A 21,752-nucleotide genomic window follows, 5' to 3' on the forward strand; every position below is an offset into this window, starting at 1 on the left:
CAAAATAAATACTATTGAGTTACACAGTTGTAATGTACAGTTGTAATGAACAGACTAACTCATAATAGGTTAATGTTAATTGAAAGCACAGGCAAACTTTACAAAAATTGTTTTCTGTTTAAGAATCATGATTTACAGTAATCAACCACATAATAACAACACATGGGTAAGACAGCTATATACATCAATGGAATAAACAGAAGTTATGTATGTATAAACCTTATTAATTTGTAGGAGTATTAATTCCTTTTAAAAATGCCATAATTTACCTCTTACTGAAAAAATGCCTCAACCATCTGTGCTACATTATAGAATTACTTTCAAGAGAGTATAAAAGCTATTAGATGATAAATATAAAATATTAATGATAATAATATGTACTGTCCCAATAACCATACTTGCAATAATAGACTATAGCACCTTTCACTGAATTATTTCCAACCACTTCCTTTATGAATCCATAGTATATGTCTGTTCTACAGACATACAAAGAAGAAGTCAGTAAAAAAAAGCTAAGGAATAGAAATCCTGGTTCTTTATCTGTATGTGCTAACTTCTAAAACAATGGAAGACAAACAAGTACACAGATAAGATAGAAAAAGGCTGCAGTGAATTAAGTCCTACTTTGGAATAGGATATAGACTCATAAATCCCTTAGAAGATAAATTTAAATCCCACCTTGTGACCATCCCATAGAACTCAGGATAATCTCTCTATTAGTCAATAGAAGTTTTGTTTTTCTTCACTGGGAGAAAGTTGTGTGACACCCCCACAGGTGAGGTACTGGTAATATTAATAAAGACTTACTTATATAAGAAAACAAAAAAGCATGGCGGAAGAAGATCCACCCAAAGTAACCCAAAATGGTCATGCATATTTGTGGCAGACCCAAGAATGAAACCCAGGAATCTAGGTAGCAGTAGTACACACCTGTTGTCTCACTTGCTACATATAAGATGTACTCATAATGGAAGATTTCTTTTTTAATCCACCACTGAATTTCTGAAATGTATACCTTCAGGTCTTAGTCCCTCAAATCTGTGTGGACAGACCTGTGTAACTCCAAAAGGCTTCAATCAGCAGACTGCAGTTGTTCCTCCTTACAGGCTTTAAGCTTTGATTCATATCATAGAGACATGAAAGTAGGCACAAATGCTCATAAGCCAATGAGGATGGCATTTCTGGTTTGTTTGAGGGAGCAATAACAGAAGGGACAACAGCAGACAAGTAGGAACCAAGCCCTGAAACTGAAGCAATGATATTGAGGACACTCAGAAGAACTCAACCAAGTCAGAGAGATATTAACAATGGCCAACAACAAAGAAGTTAAGGAATGAAGGCACAGAGGTTCTTTTTTGTTTGTTTGTTTGTTTTTTTAAATGGATTTGCTAGTAAGAATAAAAAAAATTAAGTTTTCTTCTTCTTTAGTAGCCAGGGTTCTGGATTCAGATTAAGAAAAGTCTGCACATATATTTCCTAATTATTTAATTATGTGGAAATGTGGAAGCTAAATAATAAACCTGAAAACTGGTCCTTAAAATATACAGGGAAGAATTCTCCTTTAAAAGCCAAACAGAAATTTTCTCTAACCTTTTTTTCCTATGAGAGCTCCCATTTATACCAGTGATATTCTGAGTGTCAAAGCATGACTTCTGTTTTGGTTTGGAACTATATACACCATCACAGAAATGTGGGTTTGTTTTTTTTAATATATATTACATCTAAAAATTAAGAGCCAAAACAATGTTCCATTATCCTTTAGATTTTGGGATAAATCCTAAACAGCACTTTTGATTTTTTGACAAAACAATCAAAGCCACTTCATCTTTTTTCTAGCCAGGAAACGATATTGTTATGTGGCTATTACTATCATCTTGACTAAGCCAAATGACATTTTTGGGAATGTACTGGTAGTTTAGCAAAAACATTATGAAAAATTACTAGCCTTTACCAAAACTATGCTTACTAGTAACCACCAAAGGTATTTTCTCCATCCATTAAAATACATTTGTAACGAGCAGGAAACTGGAGAAATATTTTAAAGATTTGTTGTCTTGAAAACAACCCAGGCTTCAATTTGTCATTTTTAAACACAGTTTGAAAGCTGGGAAATGGCCTGAATGGTAACTGACAGAAGAGGGGTCATTTTACTATGGAGTGAGAGTTCAGAGTACCTAGAGAAAAAACAGTTTAGTATGTAAATGGTCTTTCTTGCTAGTATTCTCAAGAACATAACAACCCTATTAATATTTAGCTGGGATGATGTAGTTGGGGATGATCCTGCTTTGAGCAGCGTGTTGGACTAGTTGACCTCCTGAGGTCCCTTTCAACCCTAATTTTCTATGATTTGGAATGAAGAATCAACAACACGAAAACAAATGAAAACATATTCATTCCACATTTTTTCTTCTCTTCCTCTCCAAGAAAACTTGAATTGAAGAAGCAGAACATGTATTTGTATTTCTGAATTTGTGTCAAGTGATGAATGCAAAGACTTTAAAGATAAACCGCTACAGTTCTGTGCTCACTTATACAAGAGAATAATTATGGTGCCTACCTGCCTAGAGACTACCGTCAGCCTGCAAGACAACAGAACCAGCCGACAGGAGGTGCATTATACTCACCTGAAGGAGCATATCACTTAACTTAATTACAGTTTGGATGCATAAAATGGACCAGATAACAGCCCCCTCCAAAGGTAAGAGGATTGGCTTAAAGTTCATTGAAGTGTGGGTTCTTTTTTCCCCTCTTGACCTACCGCCAGGGCCTCGAGAGTCACATTTTTGTGACCATGAGGATCTTATATTTACACATACCTGATGAGATATATAAATGAAAACTAAGGCCTTAAAACAGCAGCCATTCCAACAGGCGGGACTTTAACAAAAACATCCAACACTGGGAGATGTTTCATGAGGAAGTTGTGAGATTTAGCAATCCTGGAGTAGTGGGCTGTTTTCAGGCCAAGAGAGTAAGGTTTCTTCTCAACCCTGGGGAGTCTTGAGATCCTTTCAAAGGTGCCACTGTTACAGGCGCACACAGGATTCCCAAGATCAAGTCAAAGGTTTCAAACAGGACTGCACGGTATTAAAACCAGGCAGCCCACCCTGGGAACGAGCTCCAAGAACTACTCTGTTATCTTCCTGAGAGAACTAAGGGTGCACCTACACATGCACTTTAATGTGCATTAGTCTATTTTAATGCACATTAAAGCATCTCTAAAAAAGCGTTATTTAGTTAATGTGTTTAAAAATAGGCTAATTAACATATTAGAGCGTCACTTAAAAACCGTGGGCACATGACAGAGGTCTGATTAGCAGCACTGGAGCAGACTGAGTCTACTGGAGTGTGTTAATTTGTACACTACAGCACCTTCCGTGCCATGTGTATTCAGTGTCCCCATTAAAAATGGTGGCAGGGATGTTTCAGGCTAGACGTAAGGGAAAAACTTTTTTACAAGTTGAGTACCAAGGGTTTGGAACAGGCTTCCCCCAGAGGTGGTACAGCCATCCACCCTGCTGACCTTCATAAAACATCTTGACACCCATCTTGCTGGGGCTGTCTGGTCCCAGCCATCTTTCCTACCCAAGTGTGGGTGGGGCTGGACCCAATGATCCTACCCCAACATCTATGAAACTATAGCTCCTTGAATGCACTTTAGTTAAATCACCCCTGTCACCATTTTGAAGCAGGGGGATGCCGAATACATTTTTTTTTTTTAAAGAGAATTTTTCATGTTCCAAGCCAAATTAGCCAAATCAAATTCCAAATCTGAGAGTCAGTCAAGAATCATAAGTGGCCCTATTACCTGCAAACATCCAACACCCCACCTGGGGCTTCAGATGTTCTCAAATCCTTTGGCAGGCATCCTACATGCAGGCCCAAGCCTAGAGGTTTGGATGCCCTTGCATTTTGCTTGCCCTTAGCCATACAGCTGCAGGAGCAAACAAGAGAGGAGTCTCCTATTTCCATAAAGTGGGCATAAAGCCAAGACAGCCCTACACAGGTACTATTCTATGCCCGCATAGCAGGCTTCCCTGGGTGCAACTAGGAAGCCACAGCAGCGATCACAGTATTTCCCCTAGATAAGCATAGGTTATGCTTGATCCGAGCCAAAATGCCAGGGATGCTGAATACAGGATATACTGTGTCTGATACATGACACACTGTTACTGCGCATTAAGACTGCACATTTTCCCAGTACCTCACAACGGAGGAACTAGATTAAATGTGCATGTGTAGATGCTCTCTAAGAGTTGCCACTGGGGGGGGAGGGGGTACAGAGTCTAAATAAAGGTGGCAAACCACTGCCCTAACCCCCTCCTTTGGGGACCCTCGCTGCGGGGGGGGAGGCCCCTCCTGAGAGAAGAGGGTCTAAACTCAACTCTCTGTAGGTAATGGTGGGGCAGTCCAAACGTGTGTGTGAGTGAGTGAGTGAGGTGGGTGGTACCACCCCGCTGGGGGGGCAAAACCATTCCATGGGGGGAGGGCAGTACCACCCCGCTGAGGGATCCAAACCATTTGGGGGGGTGGTACCACTCTGTTGGGGGGTGGGAGGAACCATTCCATGTAGCGTGGGGGTGGTACCACTCAGCTGGGGGTCCAACCCATTCCGTGTGGGGATGGCAATATCACCCAGCTGGGAGGTCCAAACCATTCCATGGGGGGGGAGGGTTACCACACTGTGGGTCCAAACCGTTCCGTGTGGGGAGGACTTTAACACCCACCTTCTCCAAAGTCGGGCACCGCCAGGTCCCGCTCCCAGCCGTCCACCTTCCTCAGGTGCTGGTAGACCACGTTCTCCTTCTCCTGAGGGCTGACGGCGTCCAGCAGCGCATACTCCAGCTGCGTCTGGGCGGGCAGCAGCGCCGGGAGCCCGCCGGCCACCGCCATATTGCCTCCCTTCGTCCCCCCCCTCGCGGTACTGTTTACTGACCTGCCTTTCCCGCGCCGCACATTCAACGCATCTTGTCTGCGCCGCCTGCTGAACTAACCCCCTCCTCCCCCCGCCCCGAGGCGGCGCGATGCTGATTTGAAAAACGCGTCACCTCTCACGTTCAAAAAAACCCGAAAACAACAATAAAATTATGATTCGCAGCAGCACATTCACCAAAAAAAAACCCCAACCCAACAACGGCCAGCGGTCAGTAGATTCGCCACTCGCATTTTTTTTCCTTTCGAGGGGGAGAGAGAAAGATACGCGGTTAGAGGGGAAGATGGTGAAAAGGAATGAAAGATGCTAATATTTGTAGGGCGCCAAGTGGGACGGGGGGGCGGGGTCGGTGAGTGTTGAAAGTGCGGGAACTGATCAGGGAACCGCTATCGGGCTCAAGCGCTCCCGCCGCCGGGTGAGGAGTGGGGCCGGGCGGGGGATGGGTGGGGATGGTGGGAGTAAGAATGGGGGAGGGGAGGATGGGGTGAGGTATGGGGAGGCAGGAAGGATCATCCAGCTGTAAATCATTGCAAATCTTCCTCCTGGCAGGCTGCCCCGGTTCAATGGAGCCACAGGGAAAAGAGAAACTGGGTTGGAGGGACGAGACCGGACCCCCAGATTGACTTAATGCTGCACATGGCCATGTCCCAGGGAGGCCCATTGGAAGAGGACATTTGGGAGTATAAATCCATTCGCAAACCAAAATGTGTGCCGCGGGGTCAGGATGTGGTGACCCCCTCCACCTGCCTGCCGCTGCCTCGCCCCCGCAAAGGAAATGGTGGGAAGAAGAGGAGGAAAAAAGAATTGGGGAAAAAGGCCAAGCCCGAGACCAGCGAGCAGGAGGCCCCGGGTCAAGCCCTTGGCAAAGGGGACCCGAGTGGGCAGGTGGAAGATGATGTCACTGCTCCCGCCAAGATAAGCGGGAGCTGTGACAAAAAACAAACACCTCAAAAGGCCAGGCCAATTTATGAGGGCTACTGTCCAAGCTGCCAGATGCCCTTCTCTTTACTCGTAGTGCAGACCCCTCGGTGGCACGTTGCTGAATGTTTGGACGCTCCGAGCGCCACTGGAAAAGGTAAGGCAGACACCAAGAGAGAGGAGATGCCCAACAGGTTTTATATAGTCAAATGAAGTTGCTGTGTACTTAGGTTGTGTTTCACTTTGAATTGCACTGGTGAGGTATCCGAGGTGGTTTTTGTAGAAGAGCCATTTTGGTTTTGCATCATTTTGTCGGCATTCATTTCACAGCAGGGGTTGCACTCGGATGTCTGTCGTGGGACTTGGATAGACTGACTCTTGTTCGTTTGTGGCCAACCTGCAGCCCAAGGGCCACAAGCTGCAGGCACAGGCTCCAAATGTGTCGTGGGGAAGATCATGGGGAGGACAGGTGGTACGGGCAGAACGAAGAGTGACAGATTGGGCAGGGAGCAGAAAGCAGGGTGGCAGTTCAGGCAGGGGGTGGAAAGCAGAGTGGCAGATTGGGCAGGGAGCAGAAAACTGCAGCAGATTGGGTGGGCAACAGGGATTTCATGGCACTCAGAGAGGGGGCGGGGCTAATTGGTGGCACGCCAGCCAAAAAGATTGGCCAGGGCATGGCCTAGCCCTGGCGTGGGGGGAGTGGTGAGGCCTGGCTCTGATCCAGCTGGGTAGGGAGGGGGTATAGCCTAGCCCCATGGGGAGAAGAGGGTGTGGCTCTTTCCCAACCTGGCTGCACAAGGTAAGGGGGTGTAGCCCAGCTCTGCTCTGTCTGTGTAGAAGAAGGGGACATGGCCTGCCTCTGATCTGCTGCAAGGGGTTTGGGAATTTGGCACCAAGTTGAGGTGACGGTGTTAATTGCGACTGGTCCCCTGCCACCAAATTCCCAGACTCATAGGGAGCCCTGCAAGCCAGATGGGTTTACTGTGAGTTGGATTTGGCCCATGAGCTGGAGGTTGAGTACCCCTGTGCTAGCACGTATGCAGCATTTCACAAACTATGCCGACATTTAGGCCATAATCCTGAATTCTTTGCCTTAAAAACCTTCTATTAATTAAAATATCACTTCTGTTTGTCACTGAGTTTTTCTTTGCTTAGACAACTAATTCTATGATCCCTGGTCCAAATTGCTCTTCAAATCTTTGAGGAAAGGATGTGGAAGCAAAAATGAAGTCTGGGGTGCTGAGTCCAACCAATGAAACGCTAGTGCTGATATATTAGGCTTCAGATCTTGCATGGGACGCTGTAGAAATACCATCTAGAATGAGTCTGCTATGAAAGTGTGAACCTAAAAGTAGATTTGTTTTCATTTCCAGATAGGAGTGGGAGCAAGAGATCTGGGACCTTCTAAAATAGTGTTATGTGCTACCATCTTTTAGGGGTCCGTGACAAACTTATAAATCATTCAGGATCTTTTGTAGTTTTTTTAAAATTGGAAGTATACAGCCACAAAACTTTAAACTTAAAGGATGCTGCATTAAGTAACCACTTCTCTTTTCTTGTTATAATGTTGTAGATTTTCTTGAAGGGCCTTTGAAGTCATTGTAGAATAACAGAAAGGGGAGGTTTTAACTTGTAGTTTTTTCTGTATCCTTAACCTTAGGCCAACATGTCTTCCAGCATACTTTCAGCTTTGAAGTAACCCATGTAGAACCTTGCTTTTTGGCACCGAACCCAAAAATTCTCAAAGGAGTTTAAGTTCAGCTATGTAGGCTGTGGCATTTGTGACTATTAGGGGAAAAGTGCATGCATACCTGAGTTCATGTTTGGGATGGAAAGCCATTGATTATTTATTAAGGTCCAAAGCATAAAATGCATGTGGCCATGAGTATCATAGAGGTCGGGTTGGAAGGGACCTTGTAGATCTTCAAGTCCGACCCCCTGCCTGGGCAGGAGAAAAAAACTGGGCTCAAATGACTCCAGCCAGGTAGGCATCAAGGCTCTTCTTAAAGCCCCCCAGGGTAGGAGCCAGCACCACCTCCCTTGGAAGTTGGTTCCAGATCCTAGCCACCCTAACTGTAAAGTAGTTCTTATGGCTGTCTAATCTAAACCTACTCTCCAACAACTTGTGGCTGTTATTCGGTGTTATGCGGTGGGGCGCTAGGGGAAACAAGGTCTCTCCCAAACCCTTCTGGTCTCCCCTAGTGAGTTTATAGACAGTCACCAGGTCCTGAACAGGTTCAGGTCCTGCAGTCTCTCATTGTAGGGTCTGCCCTGTTGTCCCCAGATCATGTGGGTGGCCTTCCTCTGGACCCTCTCCATGTTGTCCACATCCCTCCTGAAGTGGGGCACACAGAACTGGACACAGTACTCCAGCTTTGGCCTGACCACTGTCGTGTAGAGGGGGAGGATCACCTCCTTGGCTCTACTTGAGATGCATCTGTGGATGCATGACAAGGTGCGGTTAGCCCTGCCAACCGTGATCTCGCATTGTCGGCCCATGTTCATCTGGGTTCAATAATGACTCCAAGACCCCTTTCTGCCTCCATGCTTTCAAGAAGGGAGTTTCCCATCTTATAAGTGAGCTGCTGGTTACTACTGCCCAAGTGCATCATCCTGCTTGTCAGTATTGAAATGTATCCTGTTTTTGTTAGCCCACCCCTGCAACCTATCCAGGTCTTGCTGCAGTCTTTCCCTCCCTACTAGCATGCTCACCTCGCCCCAAATTTTGGTATCATCAGCAAATTTAAACAGGTTGCTTTTCATCCCGTCATCCAAATAGCTGATAAAGAGATTGAACAGCATGGGCCCGAGGACCAAGTCCTGGGGGACTCTGCTGCCCAGTTCTCCCCAGGTCGAATGTGACCCGTCCACCCCCCCCCTCTGAGTATGACCCTTGAGCCAATCTAAAATCCATCTGACTGTGTAGGCATCAATGCCACAGTCACCTAGTTTTTTAATGGGGATGGGGTGGGAGTAGTTGCTTTAGCATTTTTAAAAAATTATATGTAGCCCAACTGACAATTTTGAGGTAGGATTTCACGTTAATGTGACTGAAGCAGCTCTGGTCTGTCTCTGCCTTTTGGTTCCAGCAACTATTTACAGGGAAAAGCCTTTATACAGTGATTTTTCACAATATTATAACAAGGCTAATATATTCATACAAACCAGGGGTGGCAAACATGGCACATGTGCTACAAGTGATGTGAACACCCCTTGTGTATGGCATGTGGCAGATCAGGGAGGGAGCATGTAGCACAGCAGCATATAGGACAGGAAGCAGAAAACAGAACAGATCAGGCAGGGAGCAGAGCAGATTGAAGAAGGGAAAAGAGATTAGAGTGGCACTTGGGGAGGACAGGGGATTAATTTGTGGCATGTCTGCCAAAAAAGTTGTCCCCTACTGATCTAAGTGATCAATTGTTTTACTCTGTTTAACTTTTTTCTCAGAATGTCCTGATGGTTTACTGTGCAATTCTACTATTCCATCGCATTACAAGCGCTATACACATTTTTTTCTTGCTGCTAGTAGAGCAGGAGATTATCTTGTAGACTCTTCAGCACAAAGCCCAGAGAACAAGTTCACACATCCTGTTGCTGCTAAGTCAAGCTGCTTTCCCGGCCTCTTGGATGAAATCTCACAGAGTGAGAAACAGACCAAGAATGTAAGAAATGCCCCAAATGATGATAATACATTCACGGTACAGATTCCAGTACAAGCAAAATCTCCAAGTATAAGCAATGTAAATGCCTCCTTTTCCATGAATGTTAAAAAGCCCGAGCAGAATCTTTCGTTCACAAACATAGCAGATAATGATTGCCAAGTTCAGTTTTTTGATTTTCCATTTTCTCAAGAAAGTGAAGTTGGGAGAGACCTGGACAGTCAGAATGCCTCGGATCAATTAAACCCGTTACTACCAGAAGGTGATGTCAGTGACTGTGAAATTTCCTACTCCCCGCTTAGGAGTGGTGTAGAAAGTGTTGAAGAAACGGAGGATGAAGAGAATGAAGAAGAGAAGGAAATAAAATCACGAAAGCAATTATTTCATATTCAAAACTTTGATGAAGAGAACCCTGAAAAGGAGGAATCTAGCTGCATGCTGTATAACCAGTTTGATGATTCTCCATTTCAGCCTGAACTTGGATATGTCAACATTAAAACGGAAGGTTTTATAATACAAAATGCACCTTGTAGAGAAGTGAATGCCCAAGGCCATTTGGATGGTTGTGTTAGGCCAATTTCTCAGGGTCAGACAAACAGCTCTAATTTAGTACGTGCTGCTAATCAGTTAAAATGCCCACAAGGGGCCCCAGTTGCAGAGTTCTCTCTCTCTCTTAATCATGACAAAACTAGGAAGGAATTTGACTTGCCAAAATACAGTAGCTCCGCTTCTAATACCGGTAATTGGAAGCTAAAAGATTTTCATGGTTGGAGCTGGGATTCTGTAGACTTGGCTATGAATGCTGAATCCTTTTCTTTGAAGGTCAAAGAAGAAGGTGGCAGTCCTCCTATGTCAGGGCAAAGTGTTGTTTTGAAGGAATCAGGTGGCTTCTTAGTTGATAAAGGTGAAATGGATACTAACACAGATCAAATATTAAGTCAACAGAGTTTGCAGTCAGAGAGAAAAGGAAGCCTTCCTAATACAGCTAGTCTACCCTTTCCAAGTGCAATCTCTAATGTGTTGCCATCTGCTTTTGCTGCAAATATCAACACCAAAGAATTTAAACAAATGGACATTGGTGTTTTCTTTGGATTAAAACCCAAAGCAATGGAAGAGAGCAAAGGAGAGAAGCATCCCGGTGAAGGAACACAACCCTCAATTTTACCAACTCCCAATGGAAAGAGGCCTAAGCGACAAAAGAGGAAAGCTGAAGGGTCTGTAGGAGACCTGGATACAGTACCAGTGAATTCAAATACAAATGGAGTTTGTGTAGGCCCAGCTTCTGGTACACAACGAAGGTGGAGAAAAAAATTTAGAGAATCCTCTTATACAAAAGATGGAACGAGAAAAAAATATTGTCCTTTCTACAAAAAAATACCAGGTGAGATTTTTTTCATTAACTGGAGAGGTTAAATATAGAGATGTTCAGGCTGGATATGACATTTTCCAGACGTCTTTATTTTGTTTTGTTGCACTAACCATTTAGATGCCAAATCTTTCAAGAGTTCTCTTTATGCAGACCTCTGTAGAAATCGGTAGGATTCTGCTTAAGTGCATGTGCCTAAAAGAAGCTGATTGAAAGACTGGGGACTTAAACCATTTGAAGATTATCACTGATAAAACAAGTATAGATATAGATCTCTTTGTGAAGATATTTCTGTGAAAATAACAGATTTATTGACTCTTGGTATATGTTCTGAAAAGTATGATTTGATGGGAAGAGTTAAAAGCAGGCCAGGGATTTAGAGTTGGGTATTATTGAAGCTCAATTAAGACCCATGCTACTAAACACTTGGTGCTTGTGAAATCTGTCCACTTAATATTTGCTTTTTCTAATTCATTAGCTATAGCTTTATTTTTAAGAGATGGCCAACAGCCAATTATGGTCAGAATGTTATTTTTGTAATTATGTAGCAAATTTAATGGGTTTAAAAAAAAAGATGTTTCTTTTTTTGCAGAAAACAAATTCCATGTTATAATAATCTTTATTGTAACTTATGTAAACTCAGTTAAAGTATAAAAGTACCCAATATGTCATGTTTTACCACTGACAGATGTATTCAAAGAACAAAGGTCAGTTATCTTCTAATTAACTGGTAATAACATTTCATAGTAATACTAAGTGGCTAGATGGAAATAGAGGGCTAACTGCATTGTCAGAGCTGAGCGGGGAATCTTTTGTTACAGTTATCTCATCTCCTGTGTGTGTTTTAAGTTTTGGGTACTAGATCTTACGTGTGTGTGTGTGTGTGTGTGTGTCACACACACACAGAGCTACATGAATATTTTACAAATAACATTTTCTCACTTGACGAACTGTACTTGAAACCATTGGCAGACATCTATTAGTACTTGTATTTGGAGCTCATGTAATCTTTATTTAAATCGGTAAAAGCTTTGTCCTTCCATACTGTTAACATGCAGCTCATGGTTGTAAACCACAATCATTTTCAGGTTGAATACAATATTAATGGCTTTTCTGCTACAAAATGAAGATCTAACCAAAATCTGGCTGTACGGTACTCTCTGCATTTTATTTGACTTACTTTCATTGCATTTATTTTTGTAGGAACTGGATTCACAGTTGATGCCTTCCAGTATGGAGAAATTGAGGGCTGTACAGCCTATTTCCTCACTCATTTCCATTCTGATCATTTTTGCGGTCTAACAAAAAACTTTACATTTCCAGTCTATTGCAACAAGGTGAGTTTTGGTGTTTATTTGATTTTTAACCAAATAAAACTGTGAATAAAAATGAAAAACCCAGACACAGGGCTAGATTGTCTGCTATGATTGAGGTGTATTTGGCACAGCTGAGGTAGATAGGAACCCTTTGGCTCCTCCTGGTGCCACTTGGTTATTTGATCAGCAACCTGCAAGCTACTTGCAGCTACGTCAGCTGCTGACAGTCCCAAAAAAATGTTATAGTCATTAGAGAATAGAAAGATGAAAGGGATCCATTGCTGTATTTTCTTTCCTATGGCCACTTTGCCTGGTTCAGTTGTAAGAGTATGGCGTAGGAGTCTCCATTATCAAGGGAGACTTTCCGGAACTCAGCTATTTAAATTGCTTTGCAGCAGTTAAGTAGCACAAAGAAGTGGGAGCCATGAACATTCATAATGTACCTGTAATTTGTAGCTTACAGATCCTTCTTTCAATTTTGTTTTTCTTTGTCTTTTTCCTTCAGCTATTAATAAAAGTATGTGAGACTGACCTGCCTTTTTACTATTCTGTTCTCTCAATTCTCAATGTCTTTGTGTTTTGTAGATAACTGGCAACTTGGTGAAGAGCAAACTTCAAGTGCAGGAGCAGTACATCCATATATTGCCAATGGATAAGGAGTGTATGGTGAATGGGATCAAAGTGGTATTGCTTGATGCCAATCAGTATGTACCTTTGCAGCTGATGTGTAGATTTTGCAAATCTTGTAGGTCAAAGACAAAATATTTTCTAGCTAAGGAAAATTATTTTTAGAATAGCTTAGGTGACTGAGAAGCATAGGTTTCACTTTAAGTGATTTAGATATTTAGGAGCCCAAATGTCAATGGGACTTTGGTTTCTAAGTATTGAAGTCTATTTAAAGGGTTTAACCCTAAATTTATTGTGTGTATTTGAAACAAGTTCATTGCCAGGATACCTAACAATCCCCCCGGGTTGCAATTTATTAAGTCTTATCACGAATAAACCAGTTGATTCTCTAGAGCAATTTTGGTAGTATTGTCAAAAGAAAAAGGTTAAAAAGCAGTGAGAAACAACTTTCTAAAGTAGTCCAAAGAATGCTTGCTTCAATCTGTAACGCCTAATTTGAAACATTTGTGAGCATGTGTGTTGGAAACCTACAGCTTCTACTAAGGTAATGGAAGCTTCTGGCTGTGAAAATAAGGCCTTTGGTCTCTTAAGCTGGGTATTAACATGTAATTAATGCTACTGAAATCAAGCTCTAAAAAGACCTGATTCCATGGTCATTTAAATTGGCTGCAAAACTTCTATTAAATTCTGTAGTGTAGTTAGACTTGCTTGCTCAAGGCCATATAAATAGTATATGGTGCTGTCAAGATTAAAGTTCGGTATCTTTTGCTTCCAGTCTTGTGCTCATGCCATATGCCTTGCGGCACCTTATTTGGCTATGTATTGGAATAAAACTTTCTTTTTATGTGTATAAATATGAATTCAGTATTGTGTCACAGCTGGCTTGAATATTACTTATCTTAGGACTTGTTTATACTTTGAGTGATAAGATTCCTTGGAAGTCCTTTGAGAACCCTTTCTGGGAATGGGAGAAAACTGTTGATTATGTTGTTTGGACGCTCTTCTCTTTTGCTTTCCCCTTCAATACAAAAAGAATATAAACTTTAGGTACAGAGTTCAAGTTTTTGGAGCACTTATCTACTGTGGCCTTTAAGCTGTGATCTCTACCCAGTGCTTCCCTTTTGAGATTTTTGTTTACCTTTTTCTATAGATGATTAATTTCCAAAATAGTCTCATTTTGGCTTCCCATTTTAAGTGTTTGCCTTTCAAGGCAGACGGCTGCATGGAAAAAGCGCACTAATAGCAATTGATTCACAACAGTCGTAATGAAGAGAGAAGAATGGTTCCTACCAGCAATCGGTTTTGAATGTAGGTGAATGCTTAAAATCTGTAAAGGGAACTTAAAAGCAAATATTATACTGAGTGGTTCACAGCAGTGAAGATGGCAGTTACAGTTATGAAATATCTATTTTTAGAAATACATAAAAATGACTCTCTTCCCTGCTGTCCATTAGACCATTAATTCTTAACCAGGTTGCCTTGAGATCCTCTTAAGGTCCTTATAAGCTGCCTCACAATGTTAGCATTGTTACGTGTGCAAGCATGATGTACAAGATATAGAGATTTTTAAATAGGACTTCAGTGTCAAAACCACTCTGACCTGTTAAGGTCTATCTGAGGTCCTTGCAGCAAGAAGAATTGCTTTATTTTCTATTTTTATTCTTTTACAGAAAAATGAGGGGAAAAACTAAGAGTTTGCACTTTCTGAAGGGTACCTTAGTCTGAGGGTCTAAAAAGTTGTCTTGAGTCTAAAAAGTTGAGAACTACTGTATTAGACCATCAAGAAAACTACACATAATGCAAGGTCAGCCTGGAGCTGGCGACATACCTAACAGAACGCTGAACAACTCAAAAGATAGCTCATGCTTGATTTAGGTTTTTAAGTATTTCATTCACTTCTCATCTAACCTGAGAACTATAGCCTATTGATAGGACTTAAACAGGGTTTATGTTTTTTAGTTTTACTGGAATTGGAAAACAAATGAAATGTAGCCCTTAACTAGCATTTTGTAGACCTAACATTCTGTATTACTAATCTCACAGCAGCACTGTGGGCAGGTAATCTATATTTTATGGATAAGAGAACTGGGGCAAAGTTTAATTAAGAGTGGCTTGTCAGTGGCTACAGACAAGTCAGCATCAGAACTCGCATTTGACAGCAGGAGTTCCTTGCCCAAACTTCTGTGATTTAAAAAATTTTATCCGTACTGCTGGTTGGAAGCAATACGGTTTTGGAGTAATGTATAAAATATGTATATAGAAATAATAAGGGGTATGTGTGTGTGTTTTCTTCCAGTTGTCCAGGTGCCACAATGATCCTTTTTTGTCTTCCCAATGGTACTGTTATACTTCACACAGGGGACTTCAGGGCAGATCCTTCTATGGAGCGTTATCTTCCCCTGATTGGTCGAAAAGTCCACACCCTTTACTTGGATACCACGTAAGTTACTTTGACCTGTGCTAGTAACACATGTATGACTGGTAACAGCTTGTACTTTATATTTAAAATTGAAGTATAATATGACTTATTTCTGGCTAATATTATATAATCTCTTTTCCCACCCCCCGTCCAAAAACAACAAAGGTGTATGGGATAAAGATTTCTAAAGTAGTTCAGATGGGCCCATCACTTATAAGTTATAGGTATAAATTGCTCACCTATAAAAGCAGAAACTTTATGAAATTGAAACTGGCCCTATGTGATCAAGTCGTTATAGAAGAAGAGAATAATCAAGTAGTGAAAGGCTGCTAAATGTTGGAGTCAGTGGTTTGTAAGTTTTCATTAGACCTTTCTGTCATCACACAACATTGTTTCTGTCCCATGTGTTAATAGGAGTTATCCTTTTTGTTTTGGTTTGGGTTTTTTTTACAGTTTTTATATGACCGACAAAAATAAAGGACATAAGGATATTATTAATATTTGGTACAACGCCCAACTTTTTGGGAGGATTTGATACTTCAGAGTTTTCCTCCTTTCTATTTATAGGGTCAGTTGTTTAGATAAACGAATACTGGCAATGGCCTTTATAAACACTTATACAGAGAAAATAAATATGCATATTATATGATGATTGGGTCTAGAATTTCATTTTAAAACGCTTTATTCCACAATGATTTCATATAAGTGAATTGCTAATAGACTGAATCAATATTGATGAATAACTTGACTTTTTTCTTCTGCTGTTGTATATGTGCAAGTCTGACAGCCTGCTTAATAAAGTAAGATTTTTATGTTCTCTTATGCTCTCTTATGTTCATATTGTCTATTACATATATGTATCCTGTTTCCATTTCTTAGATATTGCAGTCCTGAATACACCTTTCCTTCGCAACAAGAGGTTATCCAGTTTGCTGTTAATACCGCCTTTGAGACAGTAACATTAAATCCACGTACTCTGGTTGTCTGTGGCAGCTATTCCATTGGGAAAGAGAAGATTTTTTTAGGTGAATGAGTATATTAGATCAAAGTATCTATATACATCAATATAAAGTAAACTTTTTCCCCAAAGATAGCAAAGCCTTAGCGTAGATATTCTGTATAGAAAGAGAAAATTTGCTTATTTTCCCTTTTCATTTTTAGTTAAGTATTTATACTGTGTTAAGATGGAATTGGCTCAGGTGAGAACTTCTTTTCTTGGACCCACTTCAGTTTACAAATAGTAATGTTTTAAGAAATACTCAGAAAATCATTATTAGATAATCCTAATTTATCACCAAGGCTAAGTATGGACAGTCAAAAAATCCAAGGCTGAATTGATTCAATCTTCGCAAATTAGATGGAACTGATAAGCAAGTGAAGACATTGACTTCTGATTCTGGAAATGCAGCCAAATTCCTGCAGTGGACCAGGCCAGAAGCTGGGGATCACACCTCCCTGCTTGGCTAGAGCAGACAGCTTGGGCCAAGCCTACCCTGCCTATCCTGCTGGGGAGGGGTTGTGGGAGAAGGTGCAAAGCATCCTGGGATGCTGGGTGATTGTGAGTTAACTTGAATTAACTGGAGGGGACTTGGGATAAGAGTTCAGTAAACTGATTTAACCTCAATCAATTAGGTCTGATACTACATCCATCCAGGTTATCTTAAGCCAGTTTTGGTCATTTTGAAGGCGGTTTATGTTTACTGAACTTCTGTTGTGTTACAGATTTGATACAGATAAGTCATCAAACTGGTCATGTGTGATTTCTGTCCCTTGCCGAAAAGTTTCTATATGGTTATGGTAACATCAGAAAACAGAAAACCTTTGTAACAAGTACAGTTAATCAGATAGTTCAAGCAATGATAAGGCGTGACTCCTCCAGAGTGCCAGAATGAACATCAGCTCAGACCCCAATCTCAAAGTAACATCCTGTTTATGCTATTTTATTCCATTACTTTAGCTACTTGGCATACAATGTTATGTCTGACAGTATTTATTGAGTGTTGAACTATGGGGGACACAACTTCTATCAGCTGTCCAAAAAAATTACTGTTTGCATCTGAAGCTGAAATGTATCATGATTAAGTCTTCAGCTGTCTGTGTTTTTCAAAGATGCCCAACAGTATTTCTGAACTCCTAATGTCCTGAAACCTTTGTCATATTTGTTTCACATGACACTGGTTATTTAATAATGTTTTGGCTTCTCGATTTCCAATTAGAGGACTAGTTATTGTAGCTCTTTAACCTCACCCAAATATATATTCTATTAGTTTTTCCAAGTTTGTTTTTTAAATAATGTTGGGAATCCTTAATATTGATTTTTTTTTTTTCCTAAAATAATTTAGATTCACTTCCTGAACATCCATTTTGTACCTTCTCTGGGTTTACCTATAATGCATAGAACTTTTGAAGTAAATATGTTTCTATTAGAAATTAAAAATAATCCACATCAGTCTATTCAATAAACCAAACTATTTTCTGGTTTTTGTGCCCTACACTTCAATCAATTATAATGTAGAAAGAAAAATAAATATAGGTTTCTAAAGCAGGCAGCCCATGCAGCATCTGTGTTTTTTAAATTTTAGACATGGTGGCCTTATCTCACTGAATTCAGACCAGCCTTAAACTCTCAAGCCCTCCCTTTCCCCGTTTCAAACACTGCATGAGGTTCCAGCTTTTTGGAATGAAATATCAGTGTATTTTCTGGAAAATCAACATTGCTAAAGTATTATTTTATTTCATTATTTGTTTTATTCTTTCTCTTCACCTCTCCCAGAAGATGACGCAGTTATTCCAAATCCAATCTCCAAAATCAGCATTTACTAATAGTTATCATGGTTTTCCCCTATCTTTTTTACAATATGAATGAACTATTGTATCTTTTGGTAACGGTGGAGATTTATTTAATCTATGATAACCACTTAACAGTGGTCCATATCTTTAATGGTAACTACTGAGCTAGTAAGATGATCAGGAACATCTCAGAAGCAGCAGAGGAAATCTTTATTACTTGCCAAGCTATATTTTGTTTATTTTTCCCTCCCTTTGTCTACAGCAATTGCTGGAGTTCTTGGTTCTAAAACAAGTATGTCTCGTGATAAATACAAAACCCTTTGTTGCTTGGAGTCAGCAGCTGTTAATTCCATGATTACCATGAATTGGAATGATACTTTGCTTCACGTTCTTCCCATGATGCAAATTAATTTTAAGGTATGTTTAGAAGGTATCACCTCTGTCTGTCTGGCTAATTTGGGGGATTGGATGACATAACAGTAATGTTTTGTCTGGTGTTTTTAAGCATCTGTCAGATCGTATTAATCTAGTGATGTTTTGATATATAGCAACACATTGAAAAGGAAACACAATTAAACATTAATAAGTGGCTTCAAACCTGATGCACAAGAAGTGTAATTTGACGCTAATGCAGAGTGCATGCAGGATAGATAAGATAAGATGAGACTTGTTCAAAGGCTTGCTGTTAGTAGTGAGCTTTTTTGAAGTAGATTTAATGTAGTGATTGCAGGATCTCTCCTACTAACAATTAATATACCATGACGCACTGTCCCTGCTTTCTGTTTTTCTGTGGGTTTTTTGCTAACTTGCATGATGTAAAAGATGAGTGGAAGAGTTTTCAGTCTGAGACTTCTTTTCTAGAATGGACGCTTTCACCTATAATCTAGCCTTTAAAAAAACAAACAAAACAAAAAGCGGTATTTAAAAGTAGTAGAAGTCCCTGAATCCCAGGGCTAACTTTTGGGTTTAAATGAGGAAAATGTAATTGTACAGATGATTTTCTTTTCTTTGTTGCTGTGCTGAAGATCAGCACAAACCACAGAGGAAAATATGAGGAGAACAGTGAAAGTGGTGTACAGTGGGATTAAATGTATATCGTGTGCACTTTTTTCCTTAATCCTTTAGTGTTTCATTTAACTAGACTCTAATAAGTTGCTTGTAGTAACATTAAGTTTAACCCCCCTTTTAAAAGAAGAGCGCTCTATGGTTTGTTCGTTTGTTTTTTATTTTTTTTCTTTTCTTCTTAAAGTTGACTTTAAAGTGCAAGTTTAATTCAAGGTAATTGCCACACTGACTGATTTCCAAAGAGAAATTTGGCGATTGTTCTGTGTATGCTTGTGAATTTTGTAGTGATAGTGCTAGATCAGTAGCTTAGAGGATGTTCCTTATTCACAGCACCGCTACAATACAGTGTAATTTTCTGTATACTGTATAGACTATTGAGAGAGAGAGAGAGAGATGAAGTTCACTTTCCTTACTGATTCAGCTCATTTGTGTTTAGTCTGTTCTGAAACTGCCAACAATAGCACCAGGTTTAGGGATGGTTTTTATGATCTAAACCCAGAAACTTCATTATAGAAGATGTTGGAAGAGAGCGAAGTGTTTTGTTTTAGTTTAAAGGAAAAAAATACAAGTTAATTCATTTTCTCTTTTTTTATTTGTTGATAGATGAAGGTTAAGATTTGGCGAATTAGATCAACAATGTATAATCAGCACAGCAGGAAGAGACTGTCTATTTTGTTATATGCCAAGTAAAACAATTAACACTTCTAAATACAGGAGAAGATGTAATGTAGAATCTACCAATTTAATTTTGGTGTGTTTGGTATTCATCTATGCCCTGAATGAAGCACGTTTCAGTCATTAATGACCCACAAAGGCATCTAGTTTGTTTGTTTTTAATTGACCAGTCTTGCAAAAAAACCCATAAACCCCACACATGCAGAACATGGAGTATGGCAAGTCGAACCAAATTAGTTTGGTTTAATAAGTTGTAAAAAGACATAATAGAGATGGGAGGACTTGTGTAGGCATTAGTGTTAACCTGAGACTCTCCATTCTTGTGTTCTAGTTCCTTACCATACCTACACATAATGGTTTGCCACAATCTTCTAGTGTCATGTTGGGCAAGTTGCTTAATCTCTCTTGCGTCACTTCAGCTTTTGGTTTAGGGAGGGCAAATTGCAGGAACAAAGAAACCCAGGTTTTTGATGGTGGGCTTTAAAAAGTGGGGAATCGGGTGGGTCCAGAAAGACTTCTAGAGCCATACAGGAAATGTTAAGATGGGGCAAGAAGAGAAGAACATTTTTGTAAGAAAAGTAGGCCTTCTTTAACTACGGTACTAGCTATGTGACCTGAGGGGAGGGGGAAACAGCGGTGCCGTGATTTTGGAGGATAAGCTATTCACTGCAGAAGAAACCTGGGATTCCATATGACTTTAACCAAATCTCAAATAATTGTCCACCCTGATGAAGAAAATAGGGCAGAAAAGCTAATGTAAAGGTTGCTACGGTGTATGTGTGTCTTTTGTGCTAAGTAAGAAGCCTGGGCGTTTGAGCCACATCATGTGATGCCATTCCTCCACCGTGTGTCCATGAAAAGTGAATCTGAATCCAGGGGGCCCATGCAGTTGGAATTCTTGGACTGCATATGCTTAAACTTCTGGACAATCTAAGCCAGCGGTTATCAACCGGGGTATGCATAGCCCCAGGGGTACTTGAGAAGCCCTTGGCAGATATGCACGGGCAGGTGGGGACAGAGCACTGCCACACCATCCTGTGATGCCATGTAGGTGCTGCCTGCCCGCCTGCCTGGCCACCTGGAGTACACAGACCAGGGGTTTTTTCAACCTTTTGGGATCAAAGCCATCAGCCCTAGTCCCAGTGGCTAGGCAGTGAAGTCATAGGAATTTCAGCTCTTAAAAGGGTGTAAAAGACAGATCTACATCTGAGAGTGCCTAAAGACCTTGTGAGAGTGGGTGAACCCTATTGTGTCTCAGAGAATCTTAGAAGCACATAGGTCCTACAGATTGCAACCTAACACAGAGGGCACTAGGTATGGGGCATCACCAGGGATGCAATATGTAACCTTACTCCCTCATTTATGTCACTTCAGTGCAGCCTCCAATATTACCCCCAATAAAAAAAAAATTGAAACAGGCCAATCTTTCCTGGGGGGTACACCTGCAGTGAAGCCAGCAGTTGGAATGAGTGGTCAGCACAGCCTCCACCAGTATCCTTAAATTACATGGAGATTAGAAACTTGGTTGTTAAATGCCTAAAGGTAAACCCTGGTAGCATTCTTTGGCTCTTAATGTCAGTAAATGTGAGAAACTCAAAAAGACAGACAAGGTACTTTGGATAAATCCGATTATCTTTTTTTAGACCAACTCAAATAGTTGGAAAAATTCTTTGCAAGCTTTTGGGTACAGTTACCCTTCATCAGAGCTCGTCCTCTGCCTGGCAAAGGGTAATTGTACCTGAAAGCCTGCAAAAAAGAATTTTTCTAACTATTTGAGTTGGTATAATAAAAGATATTGGATTTACCCAAAGTATCTCATGTGCCTATGTCCTTAGTCCAACATGGCTACAAGTTACACCCCAGAAACTCAAAAAGATATCAACACCAGTAAATTAGCTAGCACCTGACAGTTGCTTGTTTGGGTCAAAGAATAATATATTTTCTCATGTACAACACATGCTTTTTCCCAAAAAACAGCTACTGA

At 40.7% G+C, this 21,752-nt stretch overlaps 2 protein-coding genes across 4 annotated transcripts in view; one reads left to right on the forward strand and one right to left on the reverse strand.

The window, feature by feature from the left end:
• Window positions 1–5,054, reverse strand: part of NHLRC2 (NHL repeat containing 2) — a 50,059-nt gene extending 45,005 nt beyond the window's left edge. Inside the window, exon 1 of one of the 2 annotated variants that reach the window (XM_090057956.1) lies at window positions 4,937–5,054. In XM_090057956.1, the coding sequence (XP_089914082.1) occupies window positions 4,937–4,958 (22 nt within the window). In that variant the 5' untranslated portion in view covers window positions 4,959–5,054. The other variant, XM_090057955.1, reaches the window with a different exon arrangement.
• A 155-nt stretch (window positions 5,055–5,209) lies between these two features.
• DCLRE1A (DNA cross-link repair 1A) overlaps window positions 5,210–21,752 on the forward strand; it is a 37,484-nt gene continuing 20,941 nt past the window's right edge. The window contains exons 1-8 of one of the 2 annotated variants that reach the window (XM_090057400.1): window positions 5,210–5,348; window positions 5,483–6,008; window positions 9,299–10,891; window positions 12,080–12,213; window positions 12,778–12,896; window positions 15,116–15,259; window positions 16,118–16,263; window positions 18,291–18,445. In XM_090057400.1, coding sequence (XP_089913526.1) covers window positions 5,561–6,008; window positions 9,299–10,891; window positions 12,080–12,213; window positions 12,778–12,896; window positions 15,116–15,259; window positions 16,118–16,263; window positions 18,291–18,445 — 2,739 coding nt within the window. In that variant the 5' untranslated portion in view covers window positions 5,210–5,348; window positions 5,483–5,560. Of the gene's footprint in view, window positions 5,349–5,482; window positions 6,009–9,298; window positions 10,892–12,079; window positions 12,214–12,777; window positions 12,897–15,115; window positions 15,260–16,117; window positions 16,264–18,290; window positions 18,446–21,752 lie in introns of those variants that run through there. The other variant, XM_090057399.1, reaches the window with a different exon arrangement.

Source organism: Crocodylus siamensis, chromosome 7 (assembly GCF_052110815.1).
Source record: "Crocodylus siamensis isolate JL-2025a chromosome 7, ASM5211081v1, whole genome shotgun sequence".
NCBI lineage: Eukaryota > Metazoa > Chordata > Crocodylia > Crocodylidae > Crocodylus > Crocodylus siamensis.